Consider the following 19,877-nt stretch of genomic DNA (forward strand, 5'->3'; position numbering starts at 1 on the left):
ATGGAATTTGATATACCATCTTTTTATGGGATAATCAAATTGAAATGTGTCAGTTTTTAGAATTTATATCTGCTATCTTTATATTGCATCATATCAGAGAAAATGTGAGTGAGCACTTTATGTGATTAATTGTGTGATTAAAATTTTTAATTGATGTACAGTCCTAATATATAGATAAAGAAGTTCCATATTGCACTGGGCAGCAGAAATTGTTTTTTGATAATAAAGAATAAATAATGAAAATATATAAGCTTAAATTTTGAGTCAAGCATAGCGGTGAAAACAATCCCCCCCTCTCCTCTGCCAATGCCCTTCAAACATGCTCTTGAGAAATCAATAAATGAAACGAAATGTCCAGGGGTGAAATTATTTCAGTCTGTATGCTTGTTTCTCTACTGAGACTTCTAACGAGCATGCCAATTAACATCAGTGACAATTTGCATTTGTCATTGCATAGTTTTTCATCTGAACAGAGATTTCTTTGACACTAGAAGCCTGAGATCATCTTGTGTCTGGTTGCCTATAGCAACCTGCCCTATTCGGAATGGTAGTACACCATCAGATGCAATCGTATCCCTCATGACCCTTGTTTGCATAGTGAGTTTAATTGTAATGATATTGGTTTTCATCTAGTGACATTTCATTGTCTTGAACAGAGACATGAAGGTAAAACCAAAGACCGTGCAAGTAAGGACTGCAGTATCATAACTAGAAGGGAAAATGGCAAGATAATTTGTGCTCTGCAGGTCCATGCCCAAGGTTATATTCTAGTTTTCTATGATTAACATTAACTATTCATTTCAAAAGAGCATCAAACACCATTTGATGGTGAAGATGTTTGGTTACTACTGACAACCTGGAGGGACAAAAACCTTGTGCTAGTTCACTGCCCCATATAATCACAAAGACCAAAGGCTGCCCTGCATCCTTGTAATTATGCCATTTTCCACTTGAACAAGGATGTTATACTTTGCTTCCCCACTGCAGTCCGCCATGCTACCTAACTCCCTGCTTCCATAGCTCTCTTCAAAATGATTGAATTAATTCTCAGACATGCCCACCTTTGATCGGCTGATGGCACTTTCTTTGGCGGCTCTATTCGAATAGTTGGATCCCATTCTCCAGGAGGCAGGACAATAACTTCATTGAGAAACTCATCAATCCCTGCTATGAGATCTTCCCTGTCTCTTGCTTTGTAAGCCACATCACTGAAAAGCTACATGAACAAAAGAGAAGCATGTAAGTAACTGTACTTAGAGAGAGAAGTATGCACTGTTTTACTGGAAAAATGTTCACAGATTGTCTTTTCTCTGTGGTACAGGCTGGAACAACTAATGGAAAGTATAATGGGAGATTGGTCTAGGATTCTACTATCCAGAGAAGAAAAGGAACAGCAGTAGTAGAGGAATTAAATTGCCCACATGTAGTACCATGCACAGAAATGGGTCCAAAAATCTTAATTTCTGGACTAAAAGCAGAGATCTTATTTACTATTGGAAGTGTGACATTTCAGGCTATTTAAATGTGACCTTAGATCTTGAGCATTAGAACTCTTCCCGTAGCTGAGAAGCACCGAGATTTTGGTTCAGGCTTCTGAAGCTGATTTAGACTAATGCCAGCATTTTTCCTTCTCTTGTGGGTTTTTTTTTTTGTTTTAGGTGTAATGAGCAAACCAGGGCTTACCATGCTACATTCAACTGTCAGCCACGTAAAGGATATGGACCGCTGCAAAAGCCAACCTGAAAGAAGGTGTGCAACTGACTTACATCATCCACCAGTAGGGTTGCAATAGCTCTTCCAATTTCATTGTATGATTTGGCTTTTCCAGTGGGACCCAGAAAAATAAACAGAAACCTGTAAAAATGAAGAGGTAGACAGAAATATGAATTAAGGTCATGCTTGTAGTATCTTTAGGGGTAGTTATTCAGTTAGCAATGGAATTAGAGATTTCTATTCCGCCATTGCCTTGCGGTTCAAGGCGGATAACAAAAGAATTACAAAAAAGGTATTACATGAAGAAGATATCTGGTAATTTTAGGGGAGATACGGAGTAGATGAGGTTGCTTTTAGTTGAGTTGTTTGAGAAAGAGTTGTTTGGCAGCTGCTAGCTTTGACCTCAGATATCCAATGAAACATAGAAACATAGAAGATGACGGCAGAAAAGGGCTACAGCCCATCAAGTCTGCCCACTCTGCTTACCCACCCCCTGTCTATGCCCTAATGACCCAATTTCCTTATCTTGCTGCTGGGCTATGCCAGAGCAGCAGCATTGAATATCATACACGACTGGCTAATACATATGCAGTTAAGTGCAATATTTAGCACTTAACAACATAAGGTGAAACACAAAGATAGGACTGTGTTTCATGTGGTCTAATTACCTTATGCAGTTAAATGCTGAATATCAACCTTTAATGGCATAAGTGCTGGCTCTGCCCCCAGACCGCTCACAAAGTAGTTTGTTTTGGCTTAAACCACTGATCTAGATGTCTGGGAAAACCCAGGATAGCCTGGGGTTCTGCCATCCCTGTATCCAGGCCTTCCCTTTTCAACTCTTGTGACCCCCTCATGGCCTTGTTTTAGCTGATGGATTACCTGGTGGGAACAGGTACTTCTGTCACCCCGCCCAATGTGATAGACTGAACCAGTCTCACAAAGGCAACAAATGGCTTATCCAGGAAATCCACTTCTCCTACCAAAACGTTGGAGGCCTCAGCATCTCTGGGAATCTTCTTGATAAATTTGTTTTTTAGCTGGAACAAAATGTTTCCATGAGACAATAATATTTGATTAGGTACGTATATAACTTGCATTGATCTTTTGTGTGTCAGTTTCTCTATAAACAGGAAATATGATAAGCTCCTCAGTACATCTGAATCCATGCATCTTTCAGAAAACCACAGACCTTGACAGTCTGAACAACTTAACTGCTTATCTTTAAGTAACTAAATGAAGACAGTCATGAAGAGGGCTTCTGTCTTTATTACTGCTAACATTTGTTTATGCATTTTTAATCTGATTATGTATTTTATGAACATACAACTGTATATCTATCTTAGGCACTGGCTCTCTGTGGGATCCTTTGATCAGTTATGGCTGGATCAGTTATGGGATCAGTTATGGCTTTGATCAGTTATGGGATCCTTTGATCAGTTATGGCACTCTATACAATTCATAAGAATACATAAATAAACTGAAACCACACTGAATATTGTCCCTAATGTTACATTTTTATGCTTTCCAATATAATGGAATGTTGAAAAGAAGTTATAGATATGGCGTCTATATGTGTATCTCTCTGGGGGCAAATTAACAGAACAGGAACAAATATGGCACGGAGGAAAATTTGATGAAAAGACGCATTGAGTTGGAAATGGGCCAGATTGGACTGGGGAGTTCCAGAGAAATAAGCCCCCTTAAAAAATGTCCCAATGCATTCCTACAGCAATCATTCATTTCAAACTGCCCTTCCGTATCAATTGCTCATTCTGTCACGAGCACATGGCGAGGCAACACAGAGATACATGCACATACACACACAAAATAAACACGTAAAAAACAGATATACACAATCCCCGTGCCATTCTCTAGTAGTGTAAATATTAAGTCACCTCCTTCACATTAGTCTAATTCCAAAGTTTTTCTATCTAACTGACCAATGTATAAAACATTTCTTTAGGGCTTCAGACATGCCAATCGTTGTTCGCTAATACTCTCGCGATACAACCAAAATTTTTTATATTTGGCTATGGCTGTGGCTTCTTCATTTGCCCATTGATTCTATAAATAGTTTTTTATATTTATTTATTTTAAATATTTTTTTAACTTTTTGCTTCTTTTAAATATATAAAGTGCTTCTCATAAATACTTATAAAAAAGTTAACTTAGCTTTATTATAAAGCTAAGTTAACTTTTTTATAAGTATTTATGAGAAGCACTTTATATATTTAAAAGAAGCAAAAAGTTAAAAAAATATTTAAAATAAATAAATATAAAAAACTATTTATAGAATCAATGGGCAAATGAAGAAGCCACAGCCATAGCCAAATATAAAAAATTTTGGTTGTATCGCGAGAGTATTAGCGAACAACGATTGGCATGTCTGAAGCCCTAAAGAAATGTTTTATACATTGGTCAGTTAGATAGAAAAATTCTCTAGTAGTGAGCATCCTCAATATTGAGGAAGCTCCTTCAATGTGTCCAGCGAGGAGTAATTTGTATTGTGTGTGGCACCCTAAATCATTTTAAAATGGTGGCTATGTTCACCTTAGAATCATCATAAAGGGATTGCTTATGTGTGTATCCTAGGGGGGGGGGAGGTCAGGGCAGGGGTGAGGGTGGTTTGAGGTGTCTTGGTGCTGGAACAGCAGGTGATGCTAAAGGGAAGGTGAGGTGCACTTCCAGAACTGTGTGTAGGGTCTGAGTACTGCAATAGCAGGGGAGGCTTTATTTATTGAAACAAAATCCCTTCTACGTTTGAATGACAATGCACATGACCACTGGGAAATGCTGAGAAAAATATCAAAGAGTTATAGTCTCCTGTGGCATTTTATGTAACTTTGATTCAAGTGTCATGAAATGTAGACCGAGGCATGTGTCTGGACATTAGAAGTGTTTTTATTTTGGGTCCTTTGTTCCCTTCAGTGATTTCCCTGTCAGTTTAAAGAAACCTACTAATACCATGCAGGGTGTTAAAACCATGAGAACAGACATGTGAGCACAGAGTTAAGTTCCTGCTGGATTCTCTTAATCTTTTAAACCCACATGGAAAAAATATTTTAGTGCAGCTGGTCACAGGTGAGCTCAGGTCGTAACAGTAACCACTAAGCTTCATACAAATGCTTAAAAGTTTCTTTGTAATGGGCACAATGGACTGATTAAAAGCAACATTCTTAGGGGCTAAATGCATTGCATACCTTGGTATTAACTCTCTGAGCACAATATATTTGTGACCACCCATTAAGGAAATAAATCAGACAATTATTAGGTGTTCAACTAAAGTAAGTTCAATATTCTGCTGTCATTAAATCTGTCTGACCCTGTGTCTAGGTCTTTGACTCTCTGTGTGACCTAAAGCTTATCATTTTATCTTCCTTGTGTTTCAGTCACTGATTGTGTGACCCTGAGTGTAACACTTTAACGCCCTGTGTCTCAGAATCTGACTCTATGTGTGACACTCAACTTGTCACTTTCTCTCCCTATGACAGTCACTGTGAGACCCTTAGCTCATCACTTTATCTCTTCGTGTCTCAGTCAGTGACTCCCTGCGTCACTATCACTGACAGAGCTCATTAAGAGGTGATAGGCTCCGGAATGATCAAAAGGGCCTGGGACAGGCACGTAGGATCTCTCGGAGAGAGAAAGAGATAATGGTTACTGCGGATGGGTAGACTAGATGGGCCATTTGGCCTTTATCTGCCATCATGTTTCTATGACCATCTTTCTGTGTTTCCCTTACTGTCTCTGTGTGACCCTGAGCTTGTCACATTTTCTCTTTCTGTCTCAGTCATTGTATAACACTGAGCTTGTCACTTTGTCTTACTGTGTCTCAAACACTGACTCTGTGTGACCCTGAACTCATCATTTTATTTCCCTGTGCCTCAGTCATTTGGATTGAAAACCAAGGCCCTATGGCAGTGGTTCTCAATCCAGTTCTTAGAGCACACCTAACCAGTCAGGTTTTCAGGCCAATGAATATGCACGAGAGTCATTTGCATTGGATATAGTGCATGCAAATCTCATGCACAGAAAGAATGCTCTGGATGGAGCAGAAGAAATTGTTTTCATCATTTCTGGGATTCACAAGCAATGTTGTTACAGTGTGGGGCTGAGGATTTCCCCGCTTCCCCATGAAGGCAAAAGTAGCAAGGTAAGAGGAGCATGCTAACAGCAGCTGGTATGACTGCCATCTTGGATCTCTAGATCCAAAATGATATTATCAAGAAGGAGTTTTAAGTCAGTCCTGGATTTCTTGCAACCTCATCCTGATGCATTATGGGACATGTAGTATCAATTTTAATGGACAGAATCAGGGACTACAAATCCCTCACTGCTTTAGAATGTAAGTTCACAACCAAGACTGACCAAAAATCCACCCTCTTAGAAATAGTGTGAGGCAAAACTTCAGTGCATCCCAAAATATTGGGAGGAAAACTGTATGTTTATTACTTTTCCCTGTGTTTATTAAATTTTTAATATACTGCCTTTCAAAAAAATCAAGGAAAGTAGTTATCAAACTCTGTCTGGGAAAGAAAGGAATTACAATTATAGACAGGAAAGAGAAGGAGAAAAGAGTAGGGGAAGAAAGGCAAATAGAGTGTGGGGGAAGGGGACACGTGCACATAAACATCAGCTACCATGCTGACCTCCATAAGCCAATGCAAGAGATGAGTTTTTAAATCAGGACAAAATTTTGGGTATCATGGTTTGCAACTTAGAAAGAAAGGGAGAAAATGTCAACGTGATAGAACAATCCAGAAAAAAAGCATTGCAATTTATTGATTCCAGGTGGGAGCAGTGGACAACTGGAATAGATAACTGATGTTCTACTGCAGAACAAAATGGTCTTCGAGAAGACAGGTAAGAGGGGATCCCTTTGTGGAGGATCTTGAATGATAGCGTTGGAAGCTTATGCTGAATCTGGTAAGTTATACAGAGCCAATGGTGATGGTCCAGAAGAGGGATAACATGGTCAAAATGCTTTTGCCTTGAAGTACAATTCTTGAAGGAGGAATGTATTTTTGAAATCTTTGGAGACACGTCCAGGTACAGGACTTGAGGTACTGTGTCCAGGTACTTGGGAGTAAAGGAGGCAGTAGAGAAATAGTAAAGGCATGATTTTAAAAACAGCATTCCGATTGTAGGTGGTAGAAGGCATCCTACTGCCATCTAACAGACCAATTGGAACATACATAAAAAAAAAAAAAAAATTTGATGGTTCGAAGGATGCCTACAATGCAGGCATTGTTTGCGTGCATACGGAGACATCTAGGCATGCCTACGGACACCTAAGGCTGGTGTAGGCATGGTTTATGCCGGACGTGGCCATAGACATCCTTAGGTATGCCTAGGTGCATCTCATAGGCACGAGTCAACCGCCTTAAATATAGGCCTGTAAAATGCTGGCCTACATTTAAGGCGTCTGTAAAAAAAATACATGATTCTGGAAATGGCGCCTACCGGTGATTTGACACGTGGTAGGTGCCTGCTTTGCAGACGTCTACCGCAGCAGGCGCTGTTTCCAGAATCAGGCCCTAAGAGCGTATTTTGTGGTGGTGTACCTTTATTGTGTGTCTTTCAAGAGACCTAGCTGAACTTGTGCCTACCCATGAGAGCAGCAAAGACAGATGAAGTATCCAGGTATCATAAAGTAGAGAAGAAAGAGTAAGATAGAGTGTGACCAAGTTGGAGGAAAGATATCCTGTCAGGCTGAAACCAAGAGAAGAAAAATGATAGTGGAGGAAGGCCCATGATACCTTCTAAAAATTTGAATTTTCTGTTGTAACCTGTGATTTCAACTATGTTTACATTTACCCTGATTTCTTGTTATATATGCAACTTGATTTTTGAGGAAAAACTACAAGTCACCCTAGTTTGGACTAAGATTTATGAGAAGGGAATGCAAGGAGTTAATTTTCAGAGCTGCCAAGTTATCTAGTTTCAAAGCAGTGTGGCATTTGTAATCCCTTATTCTATCCATTGAAATTGGTCCTACAGGCAGAGTTGCCCAAGTTACTTTGTAAAAATAATATATTACACTTACTATGGTTTAATAAGAGAAATAAGTCAAGTTATTGTGAAAAGAAATACAAGAACTAGTTACTCATAACTTTGTAAATACTTCAGTTACTAGCTACTTGTTTAATAAAATTAATGACTATATATTATTCATTAATGGCTTCTTTTACTAAACGGCACTAGAGATTTTTTAGCATAGGCTAGTATCCCTCAGACTCTGTTTTTTGTATCCTTCCTTGTATATACTTGTTCCTTTAATGAACTGATCTCCTCCCATGGCTTTCAGAACTATCTTTAAGCCAATGACTCTCAGATATACCATATACTATAAATGCCATTATAAGCAGAGAAGTTTTACACAAACAAAGCACCAATAAAAACAAGGTCATCTCATCTAAGCAACCCTACCTGGGTTAGAATCACTCTCTCCTTCCCTTCAACCTACAGTGAAAATCTGTTCTCTCTGTTCCTCCCTCCACCAGCCTGGGATTACCTACTGCGTTCCCTGTGTACTGGTACCTGCAAAAACTTGCTCCAGAGCTGCATCAGCAATCCTCAGAGGCTTCCTGCAGCCTGCCCTGGAGCACATTCTATGATTTCCCCCACCTCCCTAAAAAGGAAATTGACTCACTTTCTGTTTGGTGGGAAGAATCATAGTGTGTGCTCCAAGCAGGCTATAGACAGTCTTTAATGATTGCTGCTGTGGCTTTCAAGCCACTTTTTGAAGATCTGCTACACAGGGAGTAATGTGGGAATTCCTGGTCTGGTGGTGGGGGAAGGGATTTGTACCAGAAAGAGGAAGACATATATATAGAGAGAGATACTGGCCCAGGAGAGGGTCAACCTATGTATGTACCAGTATCTCTCTACACTGGAATTTTCATTTGCAATCAAGTCTCAGATCTTGACTTGTTTATCTCAATGCTACTTTAAGCTCAATATAGCCAAGACTGTACTTATAGTTTCTCCCAAATTCATTTCCTTCTAAATTTTTATATCTTATACGTCTCCTTGGTTCATAACCTTGAGGTTTTCTTTGATGTCTCTGTCTTCTGTTCACATTCAAAACATGACTACTATGTAGTTTCTTTCTCTTTGATAGCACTAAATTCAACCATTTCTTTTCTCAAATGTACTATCTAAACGTTTATCCATGCTTTTGCCAGCTCCTGCTTTGGACTTTTGATTTCCACGTTCAGTTGGTTTCTTCTCACCTACATTCTCTCTGCAGCTCCTCTCTTTCCTCTTCTCCTTTCTTGTGACTTCTGTTTCTTAGGCAAGTTGCTCTTATCTGTGCCTTTCTTCTCTATTGCTAATGCTAGATTCCACCTTTTGAGGGTAATTTTACAACAGACTGACTAAAAAGGCACCTATATTTTTGTCTGAATTTATAAAATACTAGCACAAATCCTGCAGAAACGATTGCAGGCTCAGACATTTTGCTGGATTAAGAGCAGGTAATACATGCATTTGCATATATTTTATAAAATATATATGTAAATTGCAACGCTTCCCACACACTACCCAAACTCCATCCCAAGCCCATGTACTTAATTTTACTGGGCAGGGATCTGGGCCCAGAAATATCTATGAAAAAAGGACCATTTAAATTAAATGATTAATTTATGGAGCATGTATGGTTGGGCAGTGTAGATGGACCATTCGGGTCTTTATCTGCCATCATTTACTATGTTATGTTATGTTATATTATAAGAGCCCATCTACATGAAAGTCCAAAGAGATAGGTGGGAACTGCTGTGGCCAAACCCCAAACCAATAAAAATAGGGAACTACTTTATTATCACTACTATTTTAAAATATACTGAAATTTAATGGAACTTTAAATAGGTCACTCTATTCATAACCAAGACTGTGTTATGAATATAAAGATGTGTTATTAGTAAATAGAAAATTAGAAATAATAGGAACTGCATTAAGTCATGCACATAAAAATGTAATGTGCTTTTATGATATTTGGTGTATGAGACATGCTAATTCCATAGCTGTTATGCACAAAATTATCCATCAAAATGAAACAAGCAGGTGAGTATAAAGTTAAAAAGCATACAGCAAGGCACGTGAGGAGCAGTTTGTCTATCTAGAGCAGGGTTGTCAAACTCAATCATATTAAGGGACCAAAATCCAAAACACAGGCTAAGTCATGGGCCAGACCCCGCCCAATCTCTACCCAATCTCCGCCCCCAGACCCCGCCCCCATAATAGTACTAATTGTAACACCATTTTTCCCATTCATTTTTCATATATACACACACAATATAATCTTATTAACAACACATAATGGTTAACCACAAAATTAAATTACACATAGCACACTGAATGCGTCTCAACATTCATTTCTACAAGAACACAGATAACCCTGAACCGGAAGCCTTCTCTCTGACGCCCCAGATGAGGCGAGGAGCCGCCTGCAGCTTTGTGCACATTGCAGCAGTGAGGAGGCGGGAGCCGGCCAGAAGATAACACCGGGGGCATCGCACAGCAGACCGCATAAAATGGCCAGACGGGCCGGATTTAGCCCATGGGCCTTGAGTTTGACACCTGTGATCTAGAGGTAGAAATCCATTAGCATAGCAGGTGATATCAGGAAGGAAATGGATAGATTACTTTTTAATAAAGGTGCCGCCCTTGTGAATAAAGAGGACTTGTAGTCTATAAATTCTCTCTATTAGGTAGTTGTTCTATGCCAGTGGTTCCCAACCCTATCCTGGGGGACCCCCAGCCAGTCGGGTTTTCAAGATATCCCTAATGAATATGCATAAAGCCTAAGCTTGGGGATTTTTTTCAGTTAATTAAATAGCTGCCTATTGGATAACTCGAATTCTTAAAACCAGCTATTAAATATTTGATACAAATAAGTATTATTTTAATCCATTCAATTTTAATATTATCTCCCATAGTTCATTTCATTTCAGTACTTTTACAATTTACCAATACATAAGAACATAAGAATATAAGAACTGCCATCTCCGGATCAGACCTTCGGTCCATCAAGTCCGGCGATCCGCACACGCGGAGGCCCTGCCAGGTGTACACCTGGCGTAATTTATAGTCCACCATATCTTTTATGCCTCTCTTAAGGAGATATGCATCTAATTTGCTCTTGAAGCCTAGGACGGTCGATTCCGCAATAATCTCCTCTGGGAGGGCATTCCAGGCGTCAACCACTCTCTGAGTGAAGCAGAACTTCCTGACATTAGTCCTGAACCTGTCCCCCCTTAGCTTCATTACATGTCCTCTAGTCCGTGTCAAATTGGACAATGTAAATAATCTTCTCTGCTCTAATTTGTCGATTCCTTTCAGTATTTTGAAGGTCTCGATCATATCCCCACGCAGTCTCCTTTTCTCAAGGGAGAACAATCCTAGTGTTATAAGTCTATCCTCGTATTCCAGTTTCTCCATACCCTTCACCAGTTTTGTTGCTCGTCTCTGCACCCTTTCCAGCAGTTTTATATCCTTCTTTAGGTAGGGAGACCAATGTTGGACGCAGTATTCCAAGTGTGGTCTGACCATTGCCCTATAAAGCGGCATTATAACTTTCTCCGATCTACTCGAGATTCCTTTCTTTATCATGCCCAACATTCTATTTGCCTTCTTTGCCGCTGCCGCGCATTGTGCTGACGGCTTCAGGGTCCTATCTATCAGTACACCCAGGTCCTTTTCTTGTTCACTCTTCCCCAGAGTTGCACCTGACATTGTATACTCGTATTCCTTATTCTTATTGCCTAAATGCATTACCTTGCATTTCTCCACATTGAACTTCATCTGCCATTTCTCCGCCCATGTTTCTAACCGACACAAGTCGCTCTGGAGTTCCTCTCTATCCTCCTGCGATCTGATTGCCCGGCATAGTTTTGTATCGTCTACAAACTTGATGATCTCACTGGATGTTCCTTCTTCCAGGTCATTGATATAAATATTAAAAAGGATCGGCCCAAGTACCGAACCCTGGGGTACACCACTAGTCACTTTCTCCCAGTCGGAGAACTTCCCATTTATGCCCACTCTCTGCTTTCGGTTTTCCAGCCATTTGCCTATCCATCTTTGTATATCTCCCTCTATGCCATGGCTTTGTAGTTTCCTGAGAAGTCTTTCGTGTGGAACTTTGTCGAACGCTTTCTGGAAGTTCAAGTATATTATGTCCACCGGCTTCCCACTATCAATTTGCTCATTCACGGTCTCAAAAAATTGGAGTAAATTCGTCAAACATGATTTCCCTTTCCTGAATCCATGTTGACTGGGTTTCATCAAGTCGTGTGCGTCCAAGTGCTGGACTATGCTATCCTTGATCAGTGCTTCAACCATCTTGCCGGGGACCGACGTAAGACTCACAGGCCTATAGTTGCCCGGTTCCCCTCTCGATCCTTTTTTGAAAATTGGCGTGACGTTCGCTATCCTCCAGTCGTCCGGTATCTGTCCAGTTCTGATTGTCAGGTTTGCAAGTTTTTGCAATAACTCTCCGATTTCAACCTTCAATTCCTTTAAGACTCTCGGGTGAATTCCATCCGGTCCAGGGGATTTGTCACTTTTAAGTTTGTCGATCTGATAGTATATCTGGCCTAAGTCCACTTCAACTGTGATGAGGCCGTCTTCTATTTCTCCTGCAAACACTTTCTCCGCTTCAGGTATTGTTGAGGTGTCCTCCTTCATAAAGACGGACGCAAAGAAGGAATTTAGTTTGTCTGCGATTTGTTTATCTTCCTTGATGTACCCTTTTCTTCCCTGGTCGTCCAGGGGTCCCACTGCCTCTTTTGCAGGTTTTTTCCCTTTCACGTATCTAAAGAAGGGCTTGAAGTTTTTGGCCTCCTGGGCTATTTTTTCCTCATATTCCTGTTTGGCATCCCTCACCGCCTTGTGACATTTCTTCTGATCATCTTTATGTTTGTTCCAAGCTTCGGTTGTCTTTATGCATTTCCATTTTTTGAAAGAGTCCTTCTTTTCTTTTATGGCTTCCTTCACCTGTATGGTAAGCCATGCCGGTTCTCTTTTGCTCTTTGTTCTCCGATCTTTGGAAATCCTCGGAATGTAGAGATCTTGTGCTTCTGTGATAGCATTTTTCAGTAGGGACCATGCCTGATCTACCGTTTCAAGTTTGTCCACCATCTTCTCGAGTCGTTTTTCTACCATGGCTCTCATGCGATCGTATTTACCCTTTTTAAAGTTTAAGGTGGTGATTAAGGTTTTGGCATGTTTCCCTTTCCCGATGTCAAGTTTAAAGTTGATTACATTGTGATCACTCGTTCCCAGTGGAACCATGACTTCCACTTCTGTTATCGGTCCCGTGAGGCCATTTAGGACCAAGTCCAAGGTGGCGTTGCCTCTTGTCGGCTCTTTTACCATTTGTTCCAGGAAGCAATCCCCTAGCACCTCCAGGAACTTGGCCTCCTTGCCGCAGTTGGAGGTTGCTAGTTTCCAGTCTATCCCTGGGAAATTGAAGTCTCCCAATATAATTACATTACCTGTCTTGCATTCTTGTTTGATTTCCTCCATCATTTCTGAGTCAGTTTCCTCCGCCTGTCCTGGGGGACGATAGTAAAGGCCAATTTTCGTATCTGCGCCATATTGACCAGGAATTTTGATCCAGAGTGACTCAAGTTTCTCTTTCATTTCTGTTGTAACCATTTCAACAGAATCTATTCCCTCCTTAACATATAGAGCAATACCTCCACCTTTCTGCCCTACTCGATCTCTTCTATACAGTTTGTATCCCTGTAGTACTGTGTCCCATTTGTTTTCTTCATTCCACCATGTTTCTGTTATGCCAATGATATCCAATATGTCATGTCTTGCTATTGTCTCTAGTTCCCCCATTTTGTTACCTACATTCGTATACATACATATCAAAATAATTTAGTCAGTGAACCTAATCCCCATCACTCACACTCACTTCCCAACTTTCACACACATACTACAGTCATTACTTTTATCCAAAACTGGATCTTAGTTAGAAACATAGAAACATAGAAAGATGACGTCAGATAAGGGCTACAGCCCATCAAGTCTGCCCATACCATTGACCCACCCTTTTAAGTCTACTGGCCCCTAAACTTTACTGACCTGCTCTATTAAGTCTATATCCTAGCAACCCTATTCATTGGTATGACCCTCGCAGTGATCCCACATAGGTATCCCATTTATTCTTGAAGTCTGGAATACTGCAGGCCTCGATCACCTGTACTGGAAGCCTGTTCCAATGCTCTATCACTCGTTCCGTGAAGAAGTACTTCCTGACGTCTCCACGAAACTTCCCTCCCCTGAGTTTGAGCGGATGTCCTCTTGTGTTTGAGGGTCCTTTGAGAAGAAATATATCATCTTCCACCTCGACTCGTCCCGTGATGTACTTAAATGTCTCAATCATGTCTCCCCTCTCCCTACGCTCCTCGAGAGTATAGAGCTGCAATTTGTTCAGTCTTTCTTCGTACGAGAGACCCTTTAGCCCCGAGACCATCCTGGTGGCCATCTGCTGAACCGACTCAATTCTGAGCACATCTTTACGGTAATGTGGCCTCCAGAATTGCACACAGTATTCCAGATGAGGTCTCACCATGGCTCTGTATAATGGCATCATGACCTCAGGCTTCCTGTTGACGAAACTTCTCTTGATACAACCCATCATCTGCCGTGCCTTAGATGAAGCCTTCTCCACTTGAGTGGCAGTCTTCATGTCTGCACTGATGATCACTCCCAAGTCTCGTTCTGTCGCAGTCTTGGTCAAAGTTTCTCCATTCAAGGTGTAAGTTCTGCATGGATTTCCATTTCCGAGATGCATGACCTTACATTTCTTGGCGTTGAAGCCCAGCTGCCATATAGAGGACCAACTTTCTAAAGTATGGAGGTCCTGTTCCATAGTATCCTGTAGATTGTAGCCGTTTACGATATTGCATAGTTTGGCGTCATCAGCGAATAAGGTTACCTTGCCTTGAAGCCCTTGAGTCAGATCCCTAATTAATATGTTGAAGAGGAGTGGACCCAGGACTGAGCCCTGCGGCACTCCGCTGGTCACTTCCGATGTTTTAGAGAGGGTACCATTAACCATCACCCTCTGAAGTCTGCCACTTAGCCAATCTTTAACCCATGCAGATAGTGTTACTCCTAACCCCATTGATTCCATCTTGTTCAGCAGTCTGCGGTGTGGGACGCTGTCAAAAGCCTTGCTGAAATCAAGGTATACGACGTCTAAGGACTCTCCCGAGTCCAGCCTTCTTGTTACCCATTCAAAGAAGCTGATAAGATTGGACTGGCAGGACCTACCCTTGGTGAATCCATGTTGATTGGGGTCCCGGAGATTCCCCTCATTCAAGACCGTATCTAGTTTATGCTTAATTAGTGATTCCATGAGTTTACACACTATTGAAGTGAGACTCACCGGTCTATAGTTCGCAGCCTCAGCCTTGCAACCCTTTTTATGCAGAGGAACGACGTTGGCTGTTTTCCAGTCCAACGGAACTTTCCCCGTGCTTAGTGAGAGATTGAAGAGCACGGCCAACGGTTCCGCCAGAACATCTCTTAATTCTCTAAGCACTCTTGGGTGTAAATTGTCCGGTCCCATGGCCTTGTTCTCCTTGAGCCTTGTCAGTTCGCTGTAGACATCTTCAGGTGTGAACTCAAAATTCTGAAACGGGTCTTCCGCAATTTGTTTTGTCTTCAACTGTGGTCCGTGTCCCGGTACCTCACAGGTGAAGACCGAGCAGAAATATTCATTTAGTATTTCGGCTTTTTCAGAATCCGCCACCGCGTAGAAATATTCATTTAGTATTTCGGCTTTTTCAGAATCCGCCACCGCGTAGTTTCCGTCCGGTCTTCTAAGGCGTACTATGCCATCTGTGTTCCTTTTCCTATCACTAATATACCTGAAGAAAGATTTGTCCCCTTTTTTAATGTTTTTTGCCAAAGTTTCTTCCACTCGAAGTTTGGCCTCCCTAACCGCTGTTTTGACCGCTGCAGACCTGGTCTTATATTCTATTTTAGTTTCCCTTTGCTGCGTACGTTTGTAGGAAAGAAATGCTGTTTTCTTCTCCTTAATGAGGTGCGAGATCTCCTCAGTGAACCATTGGGGTTTATTGTTTCTTTGTCATTTGTCTATCGACTTTATGTAGCGATTAGTAGCTTCGTGTATGGATGATTTCAGGTACAACCACATAGCATCCACACTACCGGTCTCTGCTTGGTCCTGCAGCGTTTGATGGACGAAATCTCCCATGCGTGTGAAGTCGGTGTCCCGGAAATTAAGTACCTTTGTTTTTGTGATTGATTTAGGGAATCCTTTCCTAAGGTTGAACCATACCATGTTAGTTAGTTCATTAGTCCATGATCATCTATTCTAGTCAGAGAGGCTTCAAACTGAGAGTTGCACAACAGTCTAGCACATGAAAATCACAGTTTTTTAAACACAATCGGCAGGCCTCTCTGTCCTCAGGATGGTCCTGTTCTTCAATTCATAAAGCATTCAGCTCAACACAAGACTATGTTTCGCCACCTGGCGTCTTCAGCAGCTGTATTTGCAAGGCTCACCAACATCACAACTTCACCAGTAAACTAAGCATGACTTGAGCAGGGACCCAGGGTTTGGCACAAGCCGGGATCAACTGACAAACAGGAGCACACCGTCTACCAGGAAATCAGCTGATCCCGGCTTGTGCCAAACCCTGGGTCTTGTGTTGAGCTGAATGCTTTATGAATTGAAGAACTGTTTGTTTGTATCAAATATTTAATAGCTGGTTTTAAGAATCTGAGTTAATAAATATGTATGAGAAAGATTTACATATCTGTCACTTCCATTATATGCAAATCTCTCTCATGCATATTCATTAGGAAAATCTTGAAAACCCGACTAGCTAGGGGTCCCCCAGGACAGGGTTGGGAAGCACTACTCTAGGCTTTCCAATGTTAGGTATGGATAATGTTTTCTGGGATTTTGCTGTTCATTGGCAAAGGAGAGCTTCCAAGATACTCAGTTCCAGGAGATTTTAAGTCAGTTTTGGATTTCTACCAACCTCATCCTGATGCATTATGGGTACTACAGCACTGATTTCAATAGCCTGAATTAGGGATTACAAATACCACACTGCTCTGGGAAGTTTAAAAACAGGACTTGCCAAAAAAAATCTTCCTTGTGGAATTGAGTAAGTTGGCAGCTCTGGGTAAGGGTTATTACCTCATCCCAGACCAACAAGAAAGATTGATCCAGTCCTGATCTTGTCTCACTGTGTGCATAGATCTGAAGTTTTAATTTTCTCAGGGAAATTAATGAGAAAAATCAGAAATACAAAGGCCCAGATTCACTAAAAATAGCAACTCAATCGCTGTTGGCCAATTCTCTGGCTGATTTTCAAACAGCAATTGATTCACTATCAAGTTTGCGTGCAAATGAGTGGGCATCCCTCCTGCCATATTCACTTGGGGGGGGGGGGAGCATCTGGTGGCAGTAGGAAGTGGGCATCCCTCCTACCATGATGTTCGGAGAGGTTTCAGGGCAGAGAATTGGCCATGGATAGTGAGCGACTGGTCCTAAGGAGTCGCTCTTTTTCGGATTGGCATATCCAGTCGGGATCTCTTCTTCTACTTTGTGAATCAATCGCTGCCTTCTTTTGCATGGCATTTTCCCTAATTAGCATGCTCGGATCGGAGATTGGGTGAGTGATCGATTAAGCATATCGGACAGCAGTTTTGTGAATCGGGTCGGGGAACACAAACGATTGCAAAACCAGTCAAACCAGTTTTGTGACGATCATTACAGGATCTGTAAGTTTAGTGAATCTGGGCCAAATTCAGGCATGCATTGTGAAAAAAGCTGTTCAGTGGACCTGGGTTGATGTGGGTGTGGTACAATGGAAACCCTAGCCATGTACAAGGTGGCTTCCCTGTAATGAACAGTAATGCACAATAGTTCTCTGGGTAATAAATTCAGCTACCTCTTCAGTGTTCCCATTCCATTCTTCTTCAGAGCTTTCAGTTTCCCTCAGGCTACCTGTGGCCATGCCATGTAGAGATAAATTTAAGATGTTGGCATTCATAGGCAAGAGTGGTGAGTGGTTTCTCGTATAGAGATAATAGAGTATGGTTCCAAAAGCTAATAGATTCAGGTTCCCATTTAGCCCAGGTTCTTTGGGCCTTCAAATCTGACACCCTAGGCAGCTGCATGTCTAAATCTGGGCCTGATGTCAAGGTCATCTCTACTTTCACTTTATTGTGATCTCTCTACAAAATTTGATTCCAAAAAACCCCGACAATTTACTTTTAAAGAAGTTTTACCTGATCTGCACTTGGAGTATCGGTAATGTCATTCATGCTCCTGCTTTGTGCGTGCCCTGCAGAAACAGAAAAAGTTGTGGACAGTAGCACAAATGCTTTCTAGAATGTGGTTGTTTTCAGCTTGTTGGCCCCACTGGGTGGAACCTGCTCTATTCCTTTTCCCTCATTAGAATACCAATCATGGTAATGTTTGAGATACCAACTAGAGAATGACACGGGGACAAATTTGTCCCTGTCCCCGCAGGAACTCAATTTCTCCACCCTGTCCTCAGAAGTTTTGTCTCTGTCTCTATCCCTATCCCATTCCTGCAATCTCTTACTTAACTGCACAAGCCTTGAACACATATGAGGATGGAGCTTGCAGGGACAGGGTAGGGTCAGGAAAAGAACTTGCAGGGATGGGACAATGAGTTCCTGCGACAAGGAAAAATTGTCTCTGTGTCATTCTCTAATTCCAACTTGAACATCATCACTGAAAATCGATTAGTAACAAAAATATACGGGATCCCACAAAAAGTAGTATATTTTATGAAAAAAATAACATTCTGAGATGCCTAGAACACAATATCTGACCTGTTGGTTTTAATCATAAGTGATTCTCAACTTTAGCCCTCATTGGCCAAAGGCAGAGTTGGATTTAAGATAGCCACATTGAATAAAGACAGTAATTACTCTAGGGTTCTAATTAATTTATCACATCTGATTGATGGACATGGGGGCTACAGTTTAGATTGGGTGTCAAAGTCGGTCCTTGAGGGCCGCAATCCAGCTGGGTTTTCAGGATTTCCCCAATGAATATACACAAGATCTATTTGCATGCCCTGCTTTCAATGCATATTCATCGGGGAAATCCTGAAAACCTGGCTGGATTGCGGCCCTCGAGGACCGACTTTGACTCCACTGAATTAGGACTTATAATATTAAAGTAGGACTTGTAGACCCTGATGTCTCACTGTTCATACAGCAAAACCTTCAGGCTAATCTTGGGTTTCTAATGCCCTATCCCAGGAATAGGTAATTACGGTCCTCGAGAGCTGGAGCCAGATCAGGTTTTCAGGATATCCACAATGAATATGTATGAGATGGATTTGCATGCACTGCCTCCTTGAGATGCAAATCTATCTCATGCATATTTATTGTGGATATCCTGAAAACATGACCTGGCTTCAGCTCTCGAGGACCGGAATTGCCTGCCCCTGCCCTATCCTATTGTATGCTGGTACCTACTAGCTCAGTGGATCCCAAACGTAGGACAATAGGCCAATCGGGTTTTCAGGATAGCCCTAATGAATATGCATGGAGCAGATTTGCTTGCCTGTCACTTCCATTATATGCAAATCTCTCTCATGCATATTCATTAGGACTAGCCTGAAAACCTGATTGGCTTGCTGGTCCTCCAGGACAGGGTTGGGAACCACTGTTCTAACTGATTTACAATAAAAGTGGCAGCACTACAAATGTCAATGCACTGAGTATTGGTTGAAGAAACAGGTGCAACCACAATTCTTTCTTATCTGTCCAGCCCAGAAGCTGGATTAGGTTGTATCTCTGTTCCAAATAAGTACCCTTGAATTTAGAGATTTTTTTATTCCTTTCAGGAAGTTTATCTCCAGCCTGGTACAGGTAATAGAACGTGACATTCAAATAGCTCTTATTGCAAAGCAAGGAGCGAGTGCGGGCCTTCACAGATACAGGCACACAAAGGTAGAAAAGGAAAGCAAAATGCTTTATTAACTCTTAACAAAATATATAGAAATCTGTTATTTACTTTAGATAATGAACAAATAAACCTAGTAAGCTCCCTAAAAATATTAGGAGTCACAATTGATGATGGACTAACCTTTCATGAACATATTACAAATATAATTAGA

General features: G+C 41.3%; 1 protein-coding gene across 9 annotated transcripts in view; it reads right to left on the reverse strand.

Moving 5' to 3' along the window:
• Positions 1 to 19,877, reverse strand: part of SLC4A5 (solute carrier family 4 member 5) — a 132,871-nt gene that overhangs the window by 68,165 nt on the left and 44,829 nt on the right. For all 9 annotated transcript variants that reach the window (XR_004539902.1, XM_033948967.1, XM_033948965.1 and 6 more), the window contains 4 exons: positions 18,007 to 18,062; positions 2,596 to 2,753; positions 1,767 to 1,854; positions 1,062 to 1,216 (listed from right to left, as the gene is read on the reverse strand). Coding sequence is in view for 8 of the 9 variants with exons in the window: in XM_033948967.1 (XP_033804858.1) it covers positions 1,062 to 1,216; positions 1,767 to 1,854; positions 2,596 to 2,753; positions 18,007 to 18,062 (457 nt within the window). In the remaining variant the exon portion in view is untranslated. The remainder of the gene's footprint in view (positions 1 to 1,061; positions 1,217 to 1,766; positions 1,855 to 2,595; positions 2,754 to 18,006; positions 18,063 to 19,877) is intronic.

The sequence above is a fragment of the Geotrypetes seraphini genome, chromosome 6, assembly GCF_902459505.1.
Source record: "Geotrypetes seraphini chromosome 6, aGeoSer1.1, whole genome shotgun sequence".
NCBI classification, from domain to species: domain Eukaryota; kingdom Metazoa; phylum Chordata; class Amphibia; order Gymnophiona; family Dermophiidae; genus Geotrypetes; species Geotrypetes seraphini.